The 24996-nt window shown below is 43.5% G+C and overlaps 2 protein-coding genes across 3 annotated transcripts in view; one reads left to right on the top strand and one right to left on the bottom strand.

The window, feature by feature from the left end:
• LOC308327307 (disks large homolog 4-like) overlaps positions 1-22650 on the top strand; it is a gene marked incomplete at both ends in the record, with an annotated part of 132924 nt that extends 110274 nt beyond the window's left edge. The window contains 13 exons of the mRNA XM_080780626.1: positions 1464-1620; positions 4699-4801; positions 5797-5911; positions 11512-11626; positions 12102-12166; positions 12789-12834; positions 12938-12968; positions 14830-14877; positions 17065-17166; positions 18172-18344; positions 21087-21199; positions 22243-22334; positions 22544-22650. Coding sequence (XP_080636752.1) covers positions 1464-1620; positions 4699-4801; positions 5797-5911; positions 11512-11626; positions 12102-12166; positions 12789-12834; positions 12938-12968; positions 14830-14877; positions 17065-17166; positions 18172-18344; positions 21087-21199; positions 22243-22334; positions 22544-22650 — 1267 coding nt within the window. The remainder of the gene's footprint in view (positions 1-1463; positions 1621-4698; positions 4802-5796; positions 5912-11511; positions 11627-12101; positions 12167-12788; positions 12835-12937; positions 12969-14829; positions 14878-17064; positions 17167-18171; positions 18345-21086; positions 21200-22242; positions 22335-22543) is intronic.
• zbtb20 (zinc finger and BTB domain containing 20) overlaps positions 1-24996 on the bottom strand; it is a 480443-nt gene that overhangs the window by 393485 nt on the left and 61962 nt on the right. The gene's annotated exons all lie outside the window — the stretch shown is intronic.

Raw genomic sequence — 24996 nt, 5'->3', positions numbered from 1 at the left:
CCGAGACATGGCCAAAGCATTTCCGGGGGTCTCCAGCCACAAACGTTGAGAACCCCTGCTATAAGCAATACTATGTCAAAAATGATATTTTTGTTGGTATTCAGACAGCCAGCAATGGGTAAAACACTCAATCTACGGGCCACAATCTGCATTCAAAAATGTTCCTAGAAGCTTTGTCATTGGTCGGAAAAAAAAACCCCGGTCGAAATGACTAACCAATCGGGAAGTAGACAGGCAAGTCGACCAATGACAAAGCTTCTAGGAAAATCTCACAGACACTACATGTTTTGGGGGGAGCGTTCTACCCATTGCAAAAAGAAAGAAGGTACCGGTAATTAAAATGTTGACATATTATTGCTTATAGCAGCTTTAATTTATAGTTGTTGTCGTGCAGAAACCTCTTAAATTCTAATGTTTTTGTATGTTTTTTTTGTTTTTTGTAAATGAATGCCCGACTTGATCATACTACAGCGTAGTATGTATAGGATTTTGTTGTTTTTATACTGGCATAATAGGGATATTTCTACAGTGCTGTCTGTACAGTACAAAATAATGATCAATTTGCCTTGCAGCTGGGAACTCAGTTCATTCATAAATCCATCAACCACTGAATATGATTCAAATGTTCATAATTATCCTGCGTGGTTGGAGGACTGCTTGTTGTCATAATTATATGTTTTGGGTGAGAATGGTACACATAAACATGAATGAAAATGAATGTCATGAAAACCTTTTAACCTTACGAACCAGCTTAGTGAAAACATGCATGCCGAACAGTCGTCCTTCCTCCCATCTTGCGAGGAAGGACGTGCTGTGTCTCTCTTGGCATCACTTGAACTCTCTTCTCAACTGTCGAGGCTGTCTCGTTAGTGGTTTTAAAGTAGCCTCTGACTGGACACACACTGACCGGACCGTCGATATGCAGCCAGGGAAAATACTGCATTACTTTTGCATTATTATTTGACAGCCACACAGCAGCTTGAAACATTTAGTTAATAGTTCTACTGGGTCTCTTCTCCACTAGTGTCTCCTTAACTTGTATTTAATAGTTCTACTGGGTCTCTTCTCCACTAGTGTCTCCTTAACTTGTATTTAATAGTTCTACCGGGTCTCTTCTCCACTAGTGTCTCCTTAACTTGTATTTAATAGTTCTACTGGGTCTCTTCTCCACTAGTGTCTCCTTAACTTGTATTTAATAGTTCTACTGGGTCTCTTCTCCACTAGTGTCTCCTTAACTTGTATTTAATAGTTCTACCGGGTCTCTTCTCCACTATTCTCAGATTATTGTCATTGTTGTGTTTGTGAATGAATGCAATGGGACCCGAATTGGAAACAAGACCGCAAGGTCTTTTTTTCGGTGCTATCCTTTTGGACCAACGTGCTTTTGACTGTACCATGTACTGTTTGCATCTATTGTCTTGACAAAAGAATTAATCAATCAATCAATGTTGTGTCCCCTACAGGGACCCTCGCAGGGTACTGATCCACCGGGGGTCCACGGGCCTGGGTTTTAACATCGTGGGAGGAGAGGACGGCGAGGGTATCTTCATCTCCTTCATCCTGGCGGGGGGTCCGGCCGACCTCAGCGGAGAGCTGCACAAGGGGGACCAGATACTGAGCGTAAGCATGCTTTCATCTTTAACACATTCTGTACAAAACACGTCTGGAAACGTCATAAGGATCAGAAACGAGTAATACCTTAGACGTCTGTGGACGTCCTAGCGACGTCCAAACGACGCGGGGCGAGATAATAATATTCAGAATTATTCCTTCTTTTTTTTTTGGCATTTCGCTTTTCGCTTGCCGTATGCTAACGCTCTGTGCAAATATTAGCTTGTCATTGACTCCCATGTTAGCGCGGCGGAAAGAATGACTCGTATCTCCTCATCCAGGGCGCTCTCCGTGGTGATGAATGGATCGATATGCTGGCGCTGCATTTCTGCTCCTCATCCGTCTCTCCCGCAAAATATGAACGCTTTTTGGAGTTTATATAAATATATTAAGATGATCGGGGATTATGAGCTCACTTTGTCAAGTCAATTTTTTTAAGAAAGTATTTCCGGTTCATGGCTTTCAGAGTAAAAGCGATCAGACTACTCTGGCACTATAGCGGCCTTTATTTTGATGCACGTTGGCGTACTCAATGTGTTAAAGAGTAATAGTTCACCGCAAATATCGAAATATCTAACCTTTTATGTTGCCAGGACGTGTACAGTATACACGTACTTAGCATACAAAGTGTTAAAGAGCGGTGTGTTCTAAGGGTGCCAGACTTCTCCAATGGCACAACAAACCGCTCCGTTTCCCATTGAAAAGCATTGTCAGAATCCTCCCTCATAGGCACAATATTAATGTTTACAAACTAAAACTCGGTGCGAGTCGAAGACTGCTATTTTCAGTGAAGAGAACGGGTCTAGACTCTAGACTACACTAGAGGGAGAAATACTGTAGCCGACCATAAGCATGTGAATAAAGTATGTTGTCGCGTAATTAAGTGTAAATGAACATTCACTGGGTTTCCATCCCCGGCCTCGTTCCTTCAGCCCAAAGCAAGGCGGCGTACGAGTGATGAATTAAAAAAAAGACATGAGATTGTCAAATCATTATTTAGTGCTTTATTCAGCATTTTACTCCCTATAGCTGCCTCATTGCAGAACATGTATTGTCCCATATTCTCACTTTCCACTGTTTCTTCCAGAAACAAAATAAAAAGTGAGACCTCCGATTTTGGAGCTAAATACATAATAATTATGTACCGCTTCTAACTGAGGCTAAGTCATTGATTTTATTGTTTGTTCATGTCATAAGAAAGCAGGGAATCATAGCTTCAAATTGACATATTGGATGTTCAGTTTGACCCACCAGTTTTGGAGATTATTATAGAGTAATGTCTTGCAGAAAACACCGAGTTGAGAAAACAGGCTTGAAAGGTTCACTTCTGTCTGTGGTCTCGAACATTACACCTATAGCTACATGTTTAAGCATTTATTTCATATTTACATGTCGATTTCAGCTCTGAGATTTATTTCAGATATGCTCTAGTATGTGAAGAGTCTGCCTGTGCTATTACTTTAACTCATATTGCATTAAAAATTAATTAATTAATGAATTAACTAGTAGTCTTTAAAAAACATCATTGAAGTATTGTATTCTAGAGAAGAGATTTGCTGATGATGTATTGGGTAGGGTCTCAGGGCACTAAGGCTGCGCTGATTAATCGTGTTAATCGCAAGTTTGTCTTCCCGCAAGTGAAATGAACATGATTGCGCATTTATTGATGCGCACAATTTAAAAGTGCTCGGTTGATTTTAATTTAGTGTTAAATGTGCGTATTCACTCTTGAATTTACAGTAGAGGTTGAAGAAAGAGGAACAATTTTTATTTGATTACAAAAAGATGTGTAGGCCTATAAAACTAGCACGAATATACAGTGGCACAGCATGGATGTGCAAACAGTATGATTATGAATATGTGATCTCAATGTCGATACAAAATAACGAGTGATAATAATAATAATAATAATGTTGGCCATAATCGTGCAGCCCTGTATGTAGTCTCGGCATTATGACTACAAGAACAGTTCGCTGTAGAAGCTCTAGGTTACTTGGATAAGAGAGGATACAAACGTTATAGTTTTCAGCACAACTCATTAACTCTGATGTCACTTTGACTTTGCTGTGCACTTCCTGCTTTGAGAGAGAGAGAGAGAGAGAGAGAGAGAGAGGAGAGAGAGAGAGAGAGAGAGAGAGAGAGAGAGAGAGAGTTTCACTGTAATAAAGTCCTCTGTAAAAAGTGGAGCAGCAGAAGTGCTCAGAAGAGATTAATCAGGGGTTGTACCGGGTCACACCGTTCAAAGAACTCCTTCAACTCCAACAGCATTCCTGGTGGAATCTACAGGCGCCGCGTCCAGACACTGACCTTAATGATTCATTATATTATCCACGCTGACCACAACATATTTTTCTTTCTTTTCTACTCCCTATCAGGGAAGCACACACATTATTAATATCTTCAAAAGAGCCAGCGTTGAGCCAATGTGTGTTCTTTAATGAATTCAAAGGTCTTGGTTGCTTGGAAGCAGTAGTAGACTCACTGTATACTGTAAGGGGTTCGTTAGGGGTAAAAAAAATGAAACGGCTTTGATATAAAGCAACTGACGTCTGACAGCCAGTGTTGTTTTTGGCAGCACGTTTTAGTCCTAGTCCCTTGAATAGTTTTATTTTTTTTATTTTTTTTATCCCACATTTTGTAACCCAGTTTTCTTTTCACCCAGTGCCAATTATCTAATGTAATCATGGGCGCTACACTTCCTCTGCCAACCTTGGGGGGGCAGCAGACTGACCTCATGCCTCCTTCTATGCATGAGGAGTCCAAGCTGCTTCTTTTCACCTGACAGAGGGGAATTTCCCCAGCCGGACGTAGCGCGTGGAAGGGACACGTTATTCCGACCAGTTCCTTTCCCCTCCATCAGGCGCCCCGGCTGGCCAGGGGGAGGTAGTTTTAGAGACCAGGATTACGGCATGTTTTTGTGAGGGTACCTACCCTAGGGGACACTAGGGTAGTAACATGCAAACTCCACACAGAAAGGCCCTTTCGCCAACCCCCGCCTCGGGTATGGGCACTGATGACGCGGAGGAGGGAACACGCCACCAGTGCCCCAAAATAACAATGCTTGTTTCTTTCCTTCCGGGTGTTCAGGTGAACGGTGTTGACCTGCGCATGGCCACACATGAACAGGCGGCGGCCGCGCTGAAAAATGCCGGACAGACGGTCACCATCATCGCCCAGTACAGACCAGAGGGTGAGTCAGTTTATCATCACCCTGCAGTACAGACCAGAGGGTGAGTCAGTTTATCATCACCCTGCAGTACAGACAGACCAGAGGGTGAGTCAGTTTATCATCACCCTGCAGTACAGACAGACCAGAGGGTGAGTCAGTTTATCATCACCCAGTACAGACTACAGACCAGAGGGTGAGTCAGTTTATCATCACCCAGTACAGACCAGAGGGTGAGTCAGTTTATCATCACCCTGCAGTACAGACAGACCAGAGGGTGAGTCAGTTTATCATCACCCAGTACAGACTACAGACCAGAGGGTGAGTCAGTTTATCATCACCCTGCAGTACAGACCAGAGGGTGAGTCAGTTTATCATCACCCTGCAGTACAGACCAGAGGGTGAGTCAGTTTATCATCACCCAGAGGGTGAGTCAGTTTATCATCACCCAGTACAGACTACTGACCAGAGGAGTCAGTTTATCATCACCCAGTACAGACCAGAGGGTGAGTCAGTTTATCATCACCCTGCAGTACAGACAGACCAGAGGGTGAGTCAGTTTATCATCACCCAGTACAGACTACTGACCAGAGGAGTCAGTTTATCATCACCCAGTACAGACCAGAGGGTGAGTCCGTTTATCATCACCCAGTACAGACTACAGACCAGAGGGTGAGTCAGTTTATCATCACCCAGTACAGACTACTGACCAGAGGAGTCAGTTTATCTATTTATACATGGACAACTGGGGGCCACATAACATGCGGCCCCCACGATCACGTAATGTGGCCCTCAAGTTAATATCAGAATACTGACACATTATTGATTTCAACTAATTACTATTAGTATTAAAATATGATTGTATTTTTTTGTATTGTTGTCAGCTTGTTAGATTGTTAGATCTGCTATTTTCACTAGTTTGGGTCTCGGGCAAATTTATTGAGCTAAAACATTTGTTTTCTTTTAGAACCGCTGATTTACAGTAAATCATGTTTGACGCGTTGTTCTGTTGTGTTCAGAATACAGCCGCTTCGAAGCCAAGATCCACGACCTCCGAGAACAGCTGATGAACAGCAGTATGGGCTCTGGAACCACCACGCTGAGGAGCAACCCCAAGAGAGGCTTCTACATCAGGTACGTACCGTATGGGTTCTGGTACTGGTACCACCACGCTGTGGAATAACCCCAAGAGAGGCTTCTACATCAGGTACGTACCGTATGGGTTCTGGTACTGGTACCACCACGCTGAGGAGCAACCCCAAGAGAGGATTCTATATCAGGTACGTACCGTATGGGTTCTGGTACTGGTACCACCACGCTGAGGAGCAACCCCAAGAGAGGATTCTATATCAGGTACGTACCGTATGGGTTCTGGTACTGGTACCACCACGCTGAGGAGCAACCCCAAGAGAGGATTCTATATCAGGTACGTACCGTATGGGTTCTGGTACTGGTACCACCACGCTGAGGAGCAACCCCAAGAGAGGATTCTATATCAGGTACGTTCCAGACGAGAGACCATGATTTTGTACTGTACTGTACATTTGTTTGTACAGTATGTCCCCTGAGTTGTTGTGTCTGTATTGTCTGGACGGTCTGCTGCTGTCACTAGTCTGATACGTTTTGACCCAGAATATGGACTAAGCTCCAGCTTCTGCTACTTTTGCTATATATTTTTATATACAATACGATACAAAGAAAGTGTATGTTGTTACCCCTCCCACCCACCCCCCCGAAAGAGCCACAACCCTTAGCAACAAACAGACAAATAAGACACGTCAACATCGAAGGATATAAACAAGTCAAAGAATTTTACAGTAGGATAGAACATTGAAAACACAAAAGAAATACACAAAATGTAGATAATAATAACTTTTTGCTATATTTTCTTACTTGAATCCTGAAATGTAACAGTGTTTCCACCCGCGACAGACTACACAGTACATGTGAGGAGAAAAAAAACAAGTGTTTCTGCTCAGTCAACATTTGCTGCGTAAACACAAAGAATGCTCTCAGACTATATTATATTATATAATAATAATAACTACATACGCAGCAGAAATCCAGAGTGTTCATTTTAAACTGTGAGAACGTACAGTAACAGTTGACCCGTTGTAACGAGGCTCAGAGTTGAACGAACAGTCAGTCAGGGTTTTTTTTTTTTTTTTTTACAATGTACACAGAACTGCAATTACAGTATACAGCCTTCCTTTGTGTAGTGTACCAAAAGACAGAGAACAAACCTTTATCTGTGTCTTTGGGATTTTGTTGTGACAGCCACACATTATTGTTGCAATATATAATAATACATATTTATTTAACCCATTAACCCATTCTGAACGGGAACCCGTTTTGGTGTTGGCGTCATGTCGTGCTTTAGCTATTGAAAAATAGCAGATCTACAAGCTCGTAGCGCGCCACCGAGTGGCGCGCTACGAGCTTGTAGGTCTGCTATTTTTGAAAAATCGACTGACATTTTTAGAATCTGATCTCAGGTCAGAATGGGTTAAACAGACCAGTGTCTGTCCAGTGGAAACCTCGTATGAATCTGATCTCAGGTCAGAATGGGTTAAGACTAAATCAGTTTTTCGTCGTTCAGAATTATTCAATATCATTTTTCAAACACTTTCAAGATGTTATATATATATATATATATATATACACACACCATTTAGCCAACGCTAAATCAATGACACAGATGCTTTCCTGGTTTTAAATAATGGGTTAATATATCCACACTGCCGTTCTCAAATCAGAGGCACATTCTATACCCTGAAACTATATAGCCTTTGAAAAATCGAAGAACGACTGACATTTTTTTAATCTGATCTCAGGTCAGAATGGGTTAATCAGACCAGTGTGTGTCCAGTGGAAACCTCGTATGAATCTGATCTCAGATCAGAATGGGTTAACCACTTTCAAATGAAGTGTTTGGTGAGGAACTTCTGAAGAGCAGCATAGTATAAAAAGCCAGTACAGTATAGCTTTTACCCCAGCCAGGACTTGTTGCAACGATTCATCGATTAATCGTAATCGAATCGATTATTCAATTAGTTGTCAACTAATTTAGTAATCGATAAATCGAATCGGCAACTAATCACTAGTTTTTTGGCAATTTACCATAGATGATTTCCCACTTATTAACCATAGTTTCTCCAGTGTTAAGTGTAACTAAACTAAATAGGAGTCAGCCCATCTCTCTTCCCTTTACAATCTGATGAAAAGCAAAATATGACACATAATGATTATAGTTATCAAGAACAAAACATATGGCTTGAATATGTATTTTTAAATTACCTATTTGAGTTCAGAAGAGTATACTGTTCCTTTTAGACTGACACATGTGTGTAGCTATTCTTTAATCAAATGTATGCAGTCAGAATAAGCCTAAAGACACCATGAGTTGCTTTAATTAATTTTGTCTTGACCTAAAATATATTTATAAGGTGATAGCTAAATAAATGTCATACTCAGTCAACGTGGTGGCAGACCTGTGGAATATTACAGTGACAGTGACTGTCTGTTTGGTATTTTTGCGGGTGGTGAAGTACAGTAAGCTGAATAGAACTTGTATTATCGGCGGGACGTGTTGCAGGTGGATTCAATCATGACAAATCAAAGGATGTCTTTTCATTTACCGCGGAGAGCAGAGAGAGAGCACTGTGTGTGCTCAGCCAAACGTTTACATAATCACGCACGGAATGAAAAGGCCTTGGAAATATAATCATTTCTAACGAGAGCAAAACTGCGACTGTCTTTTATGTGGGAGGGCGCAGAAGTTCCGCCGTTCCAAACAAGAAATGTACGGCACCTCAAAAGGAGCACAAAATGTACTCTGCATTACCGTAACCCATTTTGGACTGAGGTCGATTTAAACAAAAGGCTTCTAAATCCCCAAAAAAAAGATCTGGAAAAACCCATGTTTCTATGTCAGTGGTTGCTCAACCTTTGTCATGTTAAGGACCCCCAGAATTATCTATATTGGGCCACGGACCCCCATCTGAAAATATGTAGTTCCAGGTACCCCCCTAGAAGCAAATATTTTAATTAAAAATGTTCTGAAATATATAATTCAAACATTTTCACAACTTTTCAAAAATAGCAGACCTATACAAGCTCGTATAGCGCGCACTATGAGCTTGTAGATCTGCTATTTTTCAATAGCTAAAGTAGAACATATAATGCTTAAAACACCAACCGGGGGTTCCCGCCCAAAATGGGTTAAGAGGAATTTCCACTTGTATGGTACTTAACCCATTTAGGGGTAATTTAACCCATTCTGACCGGGAACCCGTTTTGGTGTTAGCATCATGTTATGCTTTAGCTATTGAAAAATAGCAGATCTACAAGCTTATGGCGCGCCACCGAGTGGCGCGCTACGAGCTTGTAGGTCTGCTATTTTTGAAAAATCGAAGAGCGACTGACATTTTTAGAATCTGATCTCAGGTCAGAATGGGTTAATCAGACCAGTGTGTAGTCCAGTGAAAACCTCGTATGAATCTGATCTCAGGTCAGAATGGGTTAAGAAATGTCTTCGAAATCATGACAATTTTCAGAAAAAACCTCATGTTTTCTATATCAGTGGTTCTCAATATTTTCATGTCAAGGACCCCAAAAATGATATGTAGCATATTTGGTCGCCGACCCCCCATCTGAAAATATGCTGCTCCAGGGACCCCCCCCCCAAATATTTGAGTTAAAAACGTTCGCTCTGAAAGAATATATATATTCAAAGATTTACGCCACATTTTCACGTTTTTTCAAAAATAGCAGATCTACAATCTGCTATTTTTCAATAGCTAAAGTATAACATAATCCTGGGGTTCCTGCCAAAAATGTTAATGTGGGGAAGGGGGGGGGGGGGGGGGGGCATATATCGTTTCTGACATGCACAAATAAACCAACAATTTACTGTCAAGCGCACTGCTGGCGGGAACGGTTCGCTATATGCGGAGAATATCACGAGCTCTTCATGGTGGGTTGTTGTGGTTCAGAGAGAGAAGTGGGCCATGATGTCAAATCCACGATCCAAACCCAACATGACAGTCCGTCTGGTTCTGAGCCTTCACTAAAGCCCTTCATGAAGGACGAACCGATACAGAGAAGATATCATGGCTTCAATTTATTATTCTCTGTGTGCGTCATCATCACACGCATACATGTTTTAACCGTTGTCACGTGTGGAACAGAAATGCATGAAATACATTAACCCATTCTGAACGGGAACTCATTTTGGTGTTCGCATCATGTTATGCTATAGCTATTGAAAAATAGCAGATCTACAAGCTCATAGCGCGCCACTGAGTGGCGCGCTACGAGCTTGTAGGTCTGCTATTTTTGAAAAATCGAAGAACGACTGACATTTTTAGAATCTGATCTCAGGTCAGAATGGGTTGTTCAGACCAGTGTGTGTCCAGTGGAAACCTCGTATGAATCTGATCTCAGGTCAGAATGGGTTAAAATGTGTTTCCAGCTTGAGGTTATTGAGACCAAAGTGAAACAGACAAGCGTAATAACATAGTATATTATCGTCGTTGTCGGGTGGAAACCTCATATGTCCAAAAGTGTTACTTTTCAGGATTCAAATAAAAAAGGCAATAAAAGTCTAGTAGCAGATCCGCAAGCTCCAAATGCGTCGCTTCGTGCTGTGTTTTGAGCTTGTAGATCTGCTACTTTTGATTGCTTTATTTTAGGATGACTAAAACTAAGACTAAATTTACCGACAATTTAAGTCAACAAATAAAAACTAGACTAAAATGTTAGGGAGGGACTAGTGGACAATTGATCCAGTATAAGTCGTTTTACAATTAGTTGCATGCTGAAAATAGACGCTCTACAAGCTCACAATGCGTCGCAGCGTAGATCGTCTATTTTCAGCAAGTGAAAAAAAACAACAGTCATTACGACGGCATCAAGGCCCGCCAAAATACATTTTAGTCCACTAAATCAACCGTAGATTTAGTCGACTAAAATCTCATGACTTTTAGTCGACTAAAACTAGACACTAAACACTAAAACATTCCGGGGTGACTAGAATGTGACTACAACTAAATGAAAACTATTCAAAAGACTATATTATGACTCAGACTAAAATCAAATGTTGCTGCCAAAAACAACACTGCCTCTCTCCCCCCCCATGTGCGCAGGGCTCTTGTTTGACTACAGAGTACCAGTAGAGGTTTGTTATTGACATGTCTCCTCTCTCCATGTGCTCTGTTTGACTATAGAAGTGTTAATTGACATGTCTCCTCTCCCTCCCTCCTCTCTGTGACTACAGAGTACCAGTAGAGGTTGTTTATTGACATGTCTCCTCTCCCCATGTGCTCTGTTTGACTATAGAGGTGTTTATTGACATGTCTCCTCTCCCCATGTGCGCGTGCAGGGCTCTGTTTGACTACAGAGGTGTTTATTAATGAATTGCATTTTTATAGCGCTTTTCCAAGTGCTCAAAGCGCTTTACAATGGTTCATTCATCCATACATTGGGAGGTGAAGCGGCGAACAGTCGACGCCAGCGTCCTCACTTCCCACCCTCAATCCAACCCTTGATGCTGAGTGTCAAGCAGGGAGGCACTGGGTCCCATTATTTAGAGTCTTTGGTATGACCCGGCCGGGGATCGAACTCCGACCTCCCAGTCTCAGGGCGGACACTCTAACTCTAAGGCCACTGAGCTGGTATGTATGGTTGTTAGTGACATGTCTCCTCTTATCTCTCCCCGTGTGCGCTGAACGCAGGGCTCTGTTCGACTACGACAAGACGGCCGACTGCGGCTTCCTGAGCCAGGCGCTGGGCTTCCGCTTCGGGGATGTGCTGCACATCATGGACTGCGGCGACGAGGAGTGGTGGCAGGCCCGGCGGGTCAGCACCATGCAGAACGAGGCCGAGGAGATGGGCTTCGTCCCCAGCAAGCACAGGTAACTACAGACGAGGAGTGGTGGCAGGCCCGGCGGGTCAGCACCATGCAGAACGAGGCCGAGGAGATGGGCTTCGTCCCCTCCAAGCACAGGTAACTACAGTACAGACGAGGAGTGGTGGCAGGCCCGGCGGGTCAGCACCATGCAGAACGAGGCCGAGGAGATGGGCTTCGTCCCCAGCAAGCACAGGTAACTACAGACGAGGAGTGGTGGCAGGCCCGGCGGGTCAGCACCATGCAGAACGAGGCCGAGGAGATGGGCTTCGTCCCCTCCAAGCACAGGTAACTACAGTACAGACGAGGAGTGGTGGCAGGCCCGGCGGGTCAGCACCATGCAGAACGAGGCCGAGGAGATGGGCTTCGTCCCCTCCAAGCACAGGTAACTACAGTACAGACGAGGAGTGGTGGCAGGCCCGGCGGGTCAGCACCATGCAGAACGAGGCCGAGGAGATGGGCTTCATCCCCAGCAAGCACAGGTAACTACAGACCAGATGGGCTTCATGGATGGATGCGTGCGTGCCATAAACAGTGTTGGGGCGCAGTGCGAGGGGACTCTCATTATCGTTACACCTCGCCATCATCATGGCCCGTTATATGGTAGCAAGACCACTCGCCCCGTTTCTGTTTTACTCCCAGAATTTTCCCCAGTGAGGGGTGGGAGAGGCTGGACAGCAGACGGCTGGACTTTGAATTTCTCTAACTATAAACTTTCATGACAGCAGACAGCCTAAGTACAAATATAATTTATGAAAAGCTACTACATTGAAGTCTGTTCACAGAAGTTGTTGTAGGATATGTGGGGATTATCTGACGAGGTAACATTTGAGTGTGCAAAACCTTACATAATACTAATAATACTAAATTGTTTATAGGGTCAATATAAGTAGAATAATATAGCCTTTCTACAGGAGTATCTTTTTATATTTTTCCAAAAAGAATACAAACAGCCAATAGCATATTACAAAGTTATCCCCCACACTGGGGAAAATTCCGGGAGGAAAAACGGGCAACCACCGAGGCGAGTAGTCCGGTATTCCGTTATATTATCTCTCTCCTGTCTCAGATTTCAGTGCATCTGTTTGCTTTATATGTCTCCAGGGTAGAGAGGAAAGACTGGTCGTCTCGCTGCAACACCAAAGAGAGGGTAAGCATCTTTCTGTTGGAATTGTTTTAAAAGATGAACAACGCTCGTCTTGTCACTAATGTATGGGTCTAACGTAGTCTCTGGTTCTGTTCTGTTTTTGCAGGACCATAATCGGGACACTTTGGGCTCTCAAGGTGAGTTGGCAAGGAGCATAAACGTTAAATGTTGTTTTTCTGAAAGTTCAAATACAAATGCAACCAAATGCAACTTGTATGTGGTGGCAATTCACTTGTTGATTCTGATTGTATTTGTACACGCTTAAATTAAATCAAATCCTTGCTCTTATACTCTCTCAATTGCAACAAATGCAACCAATGTGTACACTCTCAGAGTTAAATGAATTATTGGGACACAGTATTACTATGTGGCCAATAACTTCCTGGCTGAAAAGTACCAACTACTACTTGCTTAGATAATTGGCTGTGTCTGAAATCACTCACTCATTCACTACTCCCTACTGCCTATAAGGAGTTCTAGATTCGAGACTATATAGTGAACACTACGCGGGTCACTAGTAAATCGTGCTGTAGACTCAACACGGGCATTTTGCTTTCAGCGAGCGCAGTGCATGATGCTACAGTATGTAGGATTTGCTACAGAACCTTTGGCTCAGTACTTGGTCTGCTTCCATGTTCCCTCTACAGCAGATCTACAAGCTCACAACACACTTTTAGACCTGCTATTTACGGCTAATGTTCCCCTCGGAATTGGGATGGCTAGGGTTCAAGTTTGTCGGTCCCCTGTAGTAACTCTGAGGAGTGTTGAATGATATAGGATATAATAATGATCACTATAGACATTCGGACACTATTACAAAAAGGCGTTTAATAATAACTATAGTTCTATATAGTGAGTAGTGAGTGATTTGGGAAACAGCCATATAGAGCGTCGCAGTCCCGCCCCCTTTCATGGCAAAATTAATCCCAATGCATTTTTCCCATAGAAATTTCAAAACGTATTTATTTAAAGGTTTTATGACATTAATTTTCATTTATTTTTGTTTTTATTTTTTATTTTAGGTTTTATGACCTCAATTACACCCAAAAAACCTGAACTTTGAACATTCAGTGGATTTTCTGTGGTCTGAAGTTTCCTTTGGGGTTTGGAAGCCTTTTGAGCTACAATGAAAACAGGCAAAACAGTGAAAACAGTGACATCTGCTGGCAAATCCCATTGACATATATGGGATTTGCAGGATCTTACATCACAAACTGCCGGCAAATCAGAGGCCTGTTTGAGCCAGAAAACCCCAGATCACAGAAAATCTACTGAATGTTAAAAGTTCATGTTTTTTGGGTGCAATTGAGATTAGAAAACCTAAAAAAAATAAGAACAATTCCAAAACCTTTTTTTTAATGTCACAATCCCTTTAAAGACCTTTTAAGCGTCATACGAAGCCAACTCTTGTCGTGACAAATCATGACAACACACACAATATTTTGGACCAAACAAATAATTACAAAGAAGAAAAACAACAAAAAAAGGGTTGTAACCTGCCTTTTCTTTCTACTTTCTAATTCTTTGTTTGGCCCGAAAAACTGTGTTTGTTGTCATGATTTGTCACGACAAGAGTTGGCTTTGTCTGCTGCGTAAACGTCTTTAAAGAAATACTTTCTGAAAAGTCTATGAGGAAAAGGAACGGGGATTTATTTTCCGGGTCTCTCGAGGGGGGGGGGGGGGGGGGGGGTGGGACTGCGACGCTCTATATTATAGCTCTCTGCCAGTCACTAACGAGGCACAGTAAAGACAGCCATGTACTGTATTGTACAGTAACAGTGACAGACAGCAGCAAGGAAAAGCCTGCAGTTGAAAGTCTTGTTGACGACACTACTAACAAAGAAACTGTCTGACTGTCTGAATGATGTTTTATCGACGGCACTACTAACAAAGAAACTGTCTGTCTGACTGACTGAATGATGTTTTTATTGACGGCACTACTAATAAAGAAACTGTCTGACTGTCTGAATGATGTTCTATTTGATGTGCTGTCCTCAGGGAGAGACGACACCGCTCACAGCTACGAGACAGTCACACAAGTGGAAGGTTCGAAGAAAATAAAGTCTTTCTTTTCACGTGATATTATTTTATCTGCATGATTTCATATCGTCTCTGTCGGGTGGAAACCTCATTATGTCCAAAACTGTTACTCGAGTCTTTCACGATTCAAAGTTAAATGTATCAAAGGTATACAGCAGATCGACAAGCTCGAATGTTTTGAGCTTATGGAATGTTCTCCTTTTGATGCTTTTGTGTCATACGATGGAGTAAGGCATACATCGGGCAACTGGCGGCCCGGGGCCCCCACCTTCACTTAATGTGGCCCTCAGGTTCCATCAGAATACTGATGTATAGTATTGTTTTCAGCTGTTACAATTCCAAACATGCAAACATGACCCACTTTAATTGCTTTTAATTTAATTGCTTTTAATTGATCTTTTATTTTTTTATTTTTTTGTTATTCATGTCCTCACTGCATTACTGCTTGTTTTTAATGTTGTTGCCATGCTTTTCTTTTATCCTCCATTTCTCTGTAAAGCACTTTGAGCTGCATTTCATGTCATGAAAGGTGCTATACAAATAAAGTTTTATTATTATTAGTATTATTACTTTAATTACTTCAGTCTAAATTAGTAGCATAATGAGTAGTATTAAAAATCTTATTGTCTTTTTTTTTATGTCCAATGTTGTTGTATTTAGTTCATAAAGTCAACATAACTATAATTAAAGGCGTTTGAAATTAAATAAAAATGTTACTTTTCAGGATTCCAATTCAAAAATATAAAAAAAATATAATGCAGGATTTGAATTCAAATAATAGCTAAAAATAGTCGCTCTACAAGCTCAAAACGCGTCGCACTGCGCACATTACGACAGTAATATGCAACGTGGCCCTCCGGAGTGAGTGTGGAAATGTAGTGGCCCGGCCTCTCCATCGTCAAAGTTGCGATGTATACGGGCATTGATTTATCGTCAAAGTTGCGATGTAGGGCATTGATTTATCGTCAAAGTTGCGATATAGGGCATTGATTTATCGTCAAAGTTGCCATGTAGGGCATCGATTTACGAAAAAGAAACACAAAATCTTAGAATATGGAGATGAGAGGTTTCTGCCCGACTATCTGCCAGAATATCAGGGATGGATTGAGGGGCTGAGGAGGACCCCCCCCCAGCCCACCCCCCCCCCCCCCCCCTCTCTACGCTACCACAAACCATCCCTAGCCAGTGCCACGGCACCCGATTCCATTCTAGCAACAAACAAAAGAAACCATAAAGTACAAAGACTTCTTACTGTTCCATTTTCCTCAAGTTAAAGTCAGTCAGCGTCAGCCCCAGAGCTCATTATGTATGCATGCATGTGTTCCATGTCTAAATATAGAATAGATGATACCACTCCCTGCCAATCCAGACAAATAAAAAGGTCTCGAGCTATAATAACACTAATACGAAGGGATTGTTACTGTAGACTAGAGCTATAACACTAATACGAAGGGATTGTTACTGTAGACTAGAGCGTGAGACACTGGAAACATTCTCCCAACTTTAGTAACTTTAACTGTCCGTTTACTTTTAAAAATGTGTTGTCGTCGAATGCAGTGGGTTAATATTCAGGGCACACCCGAGGCTGCTCTGACATGACAGGTGCCAAATTGTGATTATATGCATGTTTTGCCATACTGTACACTCTAAAAAAAAGTACCCTGTCCATATAGTTAGCCCCAAACTCCAGCTGTGTGTGTGTGTGTGTGTGTGTGTGTGTGTGTGTGTGTGTGTGGGCTGAGGCCCCTGGAGGGCTGAGGGCCCCCGGCCCTATAGCCTACAGACTGACACTGAATGTACACTTCATTATATATCCAGGCAGAAAGTGCTCCCACTGCGGCTGCCTCTCTGAGATGGACGTTGTGCCGAAGTGGAGCTAGTCCTCAGTGATTAGTTACATATCTCCTAACCCAGTGGTTCTAACTTAACCGCAGTACTTAGTCCTCAGTGATTGGTCCGTCCTATTGTGATTAGTATCCCATAGTCAGAGAATCTCCTGCGTCACCCCCAGGGTTGCCAATTAATTAAGTCTGCTTATTATAAGTATTTCTCTGTGAGATAGGGAGGCTGGAGGCAGAGAAAGGCCCCTGGGTACTGGTCCCAGGGGCCCCCATTTGGCCTTGGACACATTTTGCTATGATATCAATGCTGTAAACACTATGATAATCCTAGGTCTCTCTCTCTCCTCTGCAGTTCATTATGCGAGGCCTATCATAATACTAGGTCCGGTGAAGGACCGGGTAAACGACGACCTGCTCTCCGAGTTCCCTGACAAGTTCGGATCTTGTGTCCCCCGTGAGTATTTCAAACATCCACAACAATGAGCGAATGAAAAGCAAAGGGTTCTCTGATGGCTCTGTGTATACTGTACGTGTGCTCTGTGTCTACGTGTGCTCTGTCTGTGTGTACGTGGTCACACTCTGACATGGAGGGAATGACTGATGGCTCTGTGTGTACGTGTGTGTACGTGTGCACACTCTGACATGGAGGGAATGACCGATCGAGCGCTCATGGTTCCCACGCACAGTGGTGTAAAGTAACTACGTACGTTTACTTACATTTACAATTACTATTACTTATTATTTTTTTATTATTTTATTTAACCTTTATTTAACCAGTAAAAAAAACACATTTAGACTGCGTCTCTTTTACAAGTGGGAAGTGGCCAAGAGGCAGAAATACAATTACACTTCAATACCACATCGTAAATGTCACATTATAGAACAGCAAATAAAATATTATCCATGATACAACAAATCACCAAAGTGCTGATCTTTTAGTGGCAGGGAAATCCACAATGTACAAAATATAAAGAGAAATAATGGATATATAGGCATGAACAGAGGTACTGTAGTACATATCCAAACATGTGCAGGTGTTGGACTGTACATCTAAGATGATCCTTGAGAAGTTACATCTCAGAGGCAGAAATAGTAGTTTTTCTCCATTACAATTATTTTAAAACTTTAGCTACTACTTTACTTTGTCGATTGTATCATTACAAAACATACATTAACCACTTCAGCCCTAGTATATACATTGCGATGCGACGCAATGTGAGCTTACGTAGATCAGCTATTTTCAAAATATGATTATACATTTTAAAACTTTAAATGGGACATTCTGCACAATTAGTACTTTTACTTTTGGGTACTTTAAGTACATTTTGAAGCTAATACTTTTGTACTTTTACTCAAGTAAAAGTTGAATTCCAGACTTTTACTTGTAACGGAGTAGTTCTACGTCGCAGTATTGATACTTTTAAAGGAAGTAAAAAACATGCTGTCCCACTGTACGCAGACACCACGCGGCCTAAGAGGGAGTACGAGGTGGACGGGCGGGACTACCACTTCGTGTCGTCCCGAGAGCAGATGGAGAAGGACATCCAGAGCCACCGCTTCATCGAGGCGGGACAGTACAACAGCCACCTGTACGGGACCTCTGTCCAGAGCGTCAGGGAGGTGGCCGAACAGGTAGGAACACTACACCCACACTGTACGGGACCTCTGTCCAGAGCGTCAGGGAGGTGGCCGAACAGGTAGGAACACAGACCAGTGTCCAGAGCGTCAGGGAGGTGGCCGAACAGGTAGGAACACAGTACAACAGACCAGTGTCCAGAGCGTCAGGGAGGTGGCCGAACAGGTAGGACCACAGTACAACAGACCAGTGTCCAGAGCGTCAGGGAGGTGGCCCAACAGGTATAGGAACACAGTACAACAGACCAGTGTCCAGAGCGTCAGGGAGGTGGCCCAACAGGGAGGAACACAGTACAACAGACCAGTGTCCAGAGCGTCAGGGAGGTGGCCCAACAGGGAGGAACACAGTACAACAGACCAGTGTCCAGAGCGTCAGGGAGGAACACAGTACTACAGACCAGTGTCCAGAGCGTCAGGGAGGTGGCCCAACAGGTAGGAACACAGTACAACAGACCAGTGTCCAGAGCGTCAGGGAGGTGGCCCAACAGGTAGGAACACAGTACAACAGACCAGTGTCCAGAGCGTCAGGGAGGTGGCCCAACAGGGAGGAACACAGTACAACAGACCAGTGTCCAGAGCGTCAGGGAGGTGGCCCAACAGGTAGGAACACAGTACGACAGACCAGTGTCCAGAGCGTCAGGGAGGTGGCCCAACAGGTAGGAACACAGTACAACAGACCAGTGTCCAGAGCGTCAGGGAGGAACACAGTACAACAGACCAGTGTCCAGAGCGTCAGGGAGGTGGCCCAACAGGTAGGAACACAGACAGTACAACAGACCAGTGTCCAGAGCGTCAGGGAGGTGGCCGAACAGGACACCATTGGTTCCCAAACTTTTTCATGTCAAGGACTAATTAGCCCACAGACCCCCATTTGAAAAGATATGGCAGAGACCCCCATAAGAGAAGATTTTTACGTGATCTTTATTTTTTCAATGAATTGTGCAGCACTAGTGTCCGAGGCACATTTTTGGAGATAAATTCAAAATAATTATGAAAAACCGATATAAGACAATGATTGAAATGTGTCTTATCCGGGTTTTTCTTCAAACTGATCTAATGAATCCAGACCTCCTATCGTTTCAAAATGCTCAGCACGCGACCAAAGACACTAATAAGGCTATAGGTGTGCAAGAAATAGAATATCGATCGCCTGCACAATCCATCTCAAGCCGGCGTGGTGATGGTGACCGCTGCTCCTGAAGCGTTTTGACATTTTTTACTATTGATTTACCCAAGTGTTTATCGTGTGCATTAGCCTCTGGGATGCTATTAATAAGAGGGCAACAATGATGTGCTTTCACTGGAGCTGGAGGGAATGGCTTAGATCTGACCTGAGAACGACTGCTCTACAGTAGCTATGTTCAGTAGGTAGTACAGGATCTGACCTGGGAACGACTGCTCTACAGTAGATATGTTCAGTAGGTAGTACAGGATCTGACCTGGGAACGACTGCTCTACAGTAGATATGTTCAGTAGGTAGTACAGGATCTGATCTGGGAACGACTGCTCTACAGTAGCTATGTTCAGTAGGTAGTACAGGATCTGACCTGGGAACGACTGCTCTACAGTAGATATGTTCAGTAGGTAGTACAGGATCTGACCTGGGAACGACTGCTCTACAGTAGATATGTTCAGTAGGTAGTACAAGATCTGACCTGGGAACGACTGCTCTACAGTAGATATGTTCAGTAGGTAGTACAAGATCTGACCTGGGAACGACTGCTCTACAGTAGCTATGTTCAGTAGGTAGTACAGGATCTGACCTGGGAACGACTGCTCTACAGTAGATATGTTCAGTAGGTAGTTCAGGATCTGACCTGGGAACGACTGCTCTACAGTAGATATGTTCAGTAGGTAGTACAGGATCTGACCTGGGAACGACTGCTCTACAGTAGCTATGTTCAGTAGGTAGTACAGGATCTGACCTGGGAACGTCTGCTCTACAGTAGATATGTTCAGGACCTGCATGCAACTGTTTTAACTGATTGTTATCAACAGATTGTCTTTTTGTTATGTTGACCTTCATTTTATGTGTGATCTCTGCGTCACACATGTAGCCTAAATGAAGGTATCCCTCAATGATATCTCAGAGAATTTAATAAAATAAAGGTTGAATGAATGAATTAATGAATGGTACAGGCAAAGCACTGCATACTGTGGTACTGTGTACTTTCATGTACCCTGCAAGTATATCATTTATACTGTCATATATACTGTTCTATGGCTTAATATGAAAATGATTATAGTGGAATAGCGTGACCCCAAAAATAAATGCAATACGTCATTTGTCACAATAACTTTTATTAGAAGGATATAAGGCCATGACTGGTAATAAATTAAGACCTCTATATAGATTAAAACTATAATGTGATCACGTGACTAACATGTGATAACATTAGTATTCATGACGATCCTATGTCGGGTGGAATGTCCTTAAGAACTGTTACTTTTCAGGATTCAAATCCCAAAAATATCAAAAGTAGAAGAATGATAAGATCTGCCATACTTTTGCTGCTCGTGTGTGATCGATGCTGTAGTGTGATGATCACGTCGTATAGGCGTTCATTTAGGGGGAAAAAACGAAAACAGAAAGATATTAGAATATTATGGAGATAAGAGGTTTCTGCCCATAACAGCAACGATATACAGTATTAACCTCCTCTTCCTCGTCGTGTGTGTGTGTGTGTGTGCGCGTGTGTGTGTGTGTGTGTGTGTGTGTGTGTGTGCGCGTGTGAGCAGCAGGGTAAACACTGCATCCTAGACGTCTCAGCCAACGCCGTGCGCAGACTCCAGGCTGCACAGCTCCACCCCATCGCCATATTCGTCCGACCCAAAGCCCTGGAGAATGTGCTGTATGTATTCTGTTTACATTCATTACTCTGTTATGTGTGTACAGTATTCTGGTTACATTCATAGTCCTGTATGAAGGGACAGGTCCATTTTATAACATAAAGGGACAGGTCCATTTTAAAACTAAAAGGGACAGGTCGAATTTAACCCATTTTGACCTGAGATCAGATTCTAAAAAATGTCTTCTACATCCTGACAGTTTTCTGGAAAAGCTATGTTTCTATGTCAGTCGTTCATTTTTCAAAAATAGCAGACCTAGATCTGCAATTTTTCAATAGCTAAAGCATAACATAATGCTAACACCAAAAAGGGTTCCCGCCCACAATGGGTTGACCACCACCATTGTCTCATTGATTGACTATTCAAAATTCTTATTTATGAATTCAAAATCTGTATGACCCTCCATTGGACTCAAATTAGAAAGGCATAAATGAGCCCTGCTCCATTACTCATAATGAATAGGATATGAAGCATCAACTCATTAAGTAAGGAGAAAACAATATCTCCCAAAAAAACACAGACGTTATCAAAATGTAACATCAACATGTATTATGTTGTCATATAAAAGACACAGAGTCCATACATACCTGACCGAATCTCTGCCGGGCCGGTCTGTTTATTTTTGGACCACGGTTCTCATATGACACGATGTTGAGATGAACCCCTATCTGTGGGTGTTGTCTTAGCCTGGCTAATAAGCCAGACTAATATCCCACAACACTGTCGCGCTCTGGCTTATTAGCCAGGCTAGTGTTTTCTGTAGAAAGAAATACTTCCGTGGCGTGACCCACCCAGGGGAACTACGGAATGGTCGTCAAGACTTCCATACTCTACTAGTGTATATCTGCAGTCTACCACGTGTCACATAATACAGATATTGTTCAATACAGGATATTGAACATATACAGCACATTGTTGATTCCATTCTGATAACAGATGATTGTGTGCGTGTGCGTGCGTGCGTCTGTGCGTGTGCTTGTGTGCTTGTGTGCTTGTGCGTGTGTGTGTGTGTGTGTGTGTGTGTGTGTGTGTGATATTGTTACAGAGAAATCAACACTCGCCTGACAGAAGAGCAGGCCAGGAAAGGCATGGACAGAGCTCTGAAACTAGAACAGGACTTCCTAGAATGCTTCTCAGGTAAACACTGACGGCGGGCTAGACTGTGTGGTCAGTCAGTCTATTGTATATTTGGTCAGGATCTGTCCCTGCTTTTTATCTTTCTTCCATAAAGAGATGTTCTCTCTCTCCCTCTCTCTCCCTCTCCCTCTCTCCCTCTCCCTCTCCCTCTCCCTCTCCCTCTCCCTCTCCCTCTCCCTCTCCCTCTCTCTCCCTCCCCCTGGGTCCAGCCGTGGTGGAAGGGGACAGCTTCGAGGAGGTCTACCACAAGGTGAAGACGGTGATCGAGGAACAATCGGGGCCTTATATCTGGATCCCCACCCGGGAGAGGCTGTGATGCTGCACCACCCACCCACCCCACCCACCCACCAGCCCACCTACCTATTACCTGTACCTACCTACTTACTTACCTACGTATCTACCTACCTACCTACCCCCTCCCTCACCACACCGACACAGCCACCACCCATCACCTCCACCTCCTCCACCCCCCTGAGCCCACAGCCAGCCAGCCAGCCTGCCTTGTCTGTCAGCAGCGCTTTGACTTAAAACACACAGAGACAGACGACACGAGAGAGGAGAGAGAGAGAGAGAGAGAGACGGACGGACGGCATTAAGAGACATGGGGAGGATCGGTGAGGGGTGAAAATCCACTGAATTTCCGTCAACAAACGATACCAAAAGAGAGAGAGAGAGAGACCATGAGAGACCATGCGAGTCCACTCCCACAGGCGTGTGTAATTAGTTAATTCATTAACCACTTTTAACCCTCGAAGCGGGGTTTTACGTTTTCTTTTTTTTTTTTTTTTTCGTCCCGAAGTGAGCCGCTCTACAAGCTCACGACAACGTGCAACAGCAAGACGCTGTGAGCTTGTAGATCGGCTCTCTCTGACAGATAAATAATTGGCAAAAACCTCCCGCTACGATCGTAATGTTATAAAACTGATCCCACTGATCCGAGTGGATTGATCATTCCAATAAACATGCTCTCAGAATGCATCTACAGTAAGCAGCCGTCTGACTGTACACTCACTCAGACGGTCACCTGGTCCAGTGCCTGAATTCCGTTTGTGTCTGAGCATAGGCATGGCTGAGGCCTGCCTGTGATTGGTCTACTGACACTGCCCCTCTTGACTGTCCTCCGAGACACCAGGTTACTCCGTGGTGAGATTGAGGAATAAATAATAGGCTACAAGAGAATGACAGCTACTATTACACTAAAAAGGATAAAGATGAAGGGAAAATAGTACAATAATGTTTCAAGTTTACACATACAAACAAATTACACAATAATCAACACAAACACTTTATTTTAGAACACACCCAAATCAAATCATATTATGGCGTGCATGTTCAATCAATTATTCCTTCAACGCAAACGGCATAAACAATATTATTAGTTTGCCTCTTCTACAAAAATAAGTTGGCGTTCTCTTGTATCATACTGTACTACTTGTATAATTTCCCACCACGGAGTAACCAATCGCATCAGACGATCCAGCATATCCACCTCCGAGGACAGTCAAGAGCGTCAGTGTCAGTATAGGCCAATCACAGGCAGGCGGGGCGTTACCATGCCTATGCTCTGTCACACAAATGGAATTCACGCTGGTCCAGCACAGCTTGAGAACCGCTGCATTTATAGTCTCCAAAAGAAAGAAAACGTTACCCGGATGTTGTCCAGTGTCTCTCGGTCCGGTGGGAGTGGCTAGCCGTAGACGGAGTGCTCTTGACCAATCAAAAGAGGGCTAAACGTACGTTCTTTTTTTGTTTTTCTTTCTCCAAATGCTTCCTCTTGGCCTAGGAACCGATCGATGAATCGATTGATCGATCGGGGGCCGAACCGAAGATGCGATATCTAGGTAGGTATAAGTAGTAAGACTTTGACAAATGGCCAGACCATCCACCACGCTACACGTCCGTCCGTCCGTCCGTCCGTCCGTGTCACACGCCTGTGACAGGGACGTCCTCCATATAAGGAACTTCCTGTTATCTCATCGTTATGCTCATCAAGCTTTTTTTGGGGGGTGGTTTTGATCACCCCTCCGTTGCAACTCTTATTTTCGCCATCATGGCCTCTCGGTCCTTCCGTTGAGGACAGCAGAGGACAGAGGAGGAGATTCCTGCTCTACTTCTGAAGGTGCTGATGGGACGCTTGGCGGGACGGGACAGGACGGGGTGGGACAGGGGGCTTTGGGGCAGTTAGGGCTTTAGTGTCTCGCTCGTGGATGCCTCGACATGGAGCCGGGGATGGAACGATGAGACCCAGGGACATGCAGAGTGTGCAAAATAGCGAAAATAGCAGATCTACAAGCTCACAACGCAAGCTTGTAGATGAGCTATTTTCGGGGCACAACCCTGCACTCTTTATCTACTGGAGATGGAAGGTGTATAACAACATGGATTTCGTTCAACAAAAATGCTGTGTTTTTTTCCAAGTTCAGCAAATTCTCCTGAACGCTGCCTTTTGGTACGGCATGGAAAAGGAGAGGAAGGAGGGCATTTTTGCATTTCTTTCACCATGTAGTATAAACGCTGCATTCGTGGTCTGGAGGAGAGGGCAGTTGTTTTACGGACAGGGTAAAAAAAAAAGGGCAGGGGGCCGAACGAAGCGCCCCCTTTTGTGTGCACGACGTCCCTGGCTGGGGGGGACCTTCTGTTTTACGCCACCAGGCGGGCGCCG

Source organism: Protomyctophum bolini, assembly GCF_963924005.1.
Source record: "Protomyctophum bolini genome assembly, chromosome: 13".
In the NCBI taxonomy this organism is placed as follows: Eukaryota; Metazoa; Chordata; class Actinopteri; order Myctophiformes; family Myctophidae; genus Protomyctophum; species Protomyctophum bolini.
This window is presented reverse-complemented; position numbering and strand designations above follow the sequence as displayed.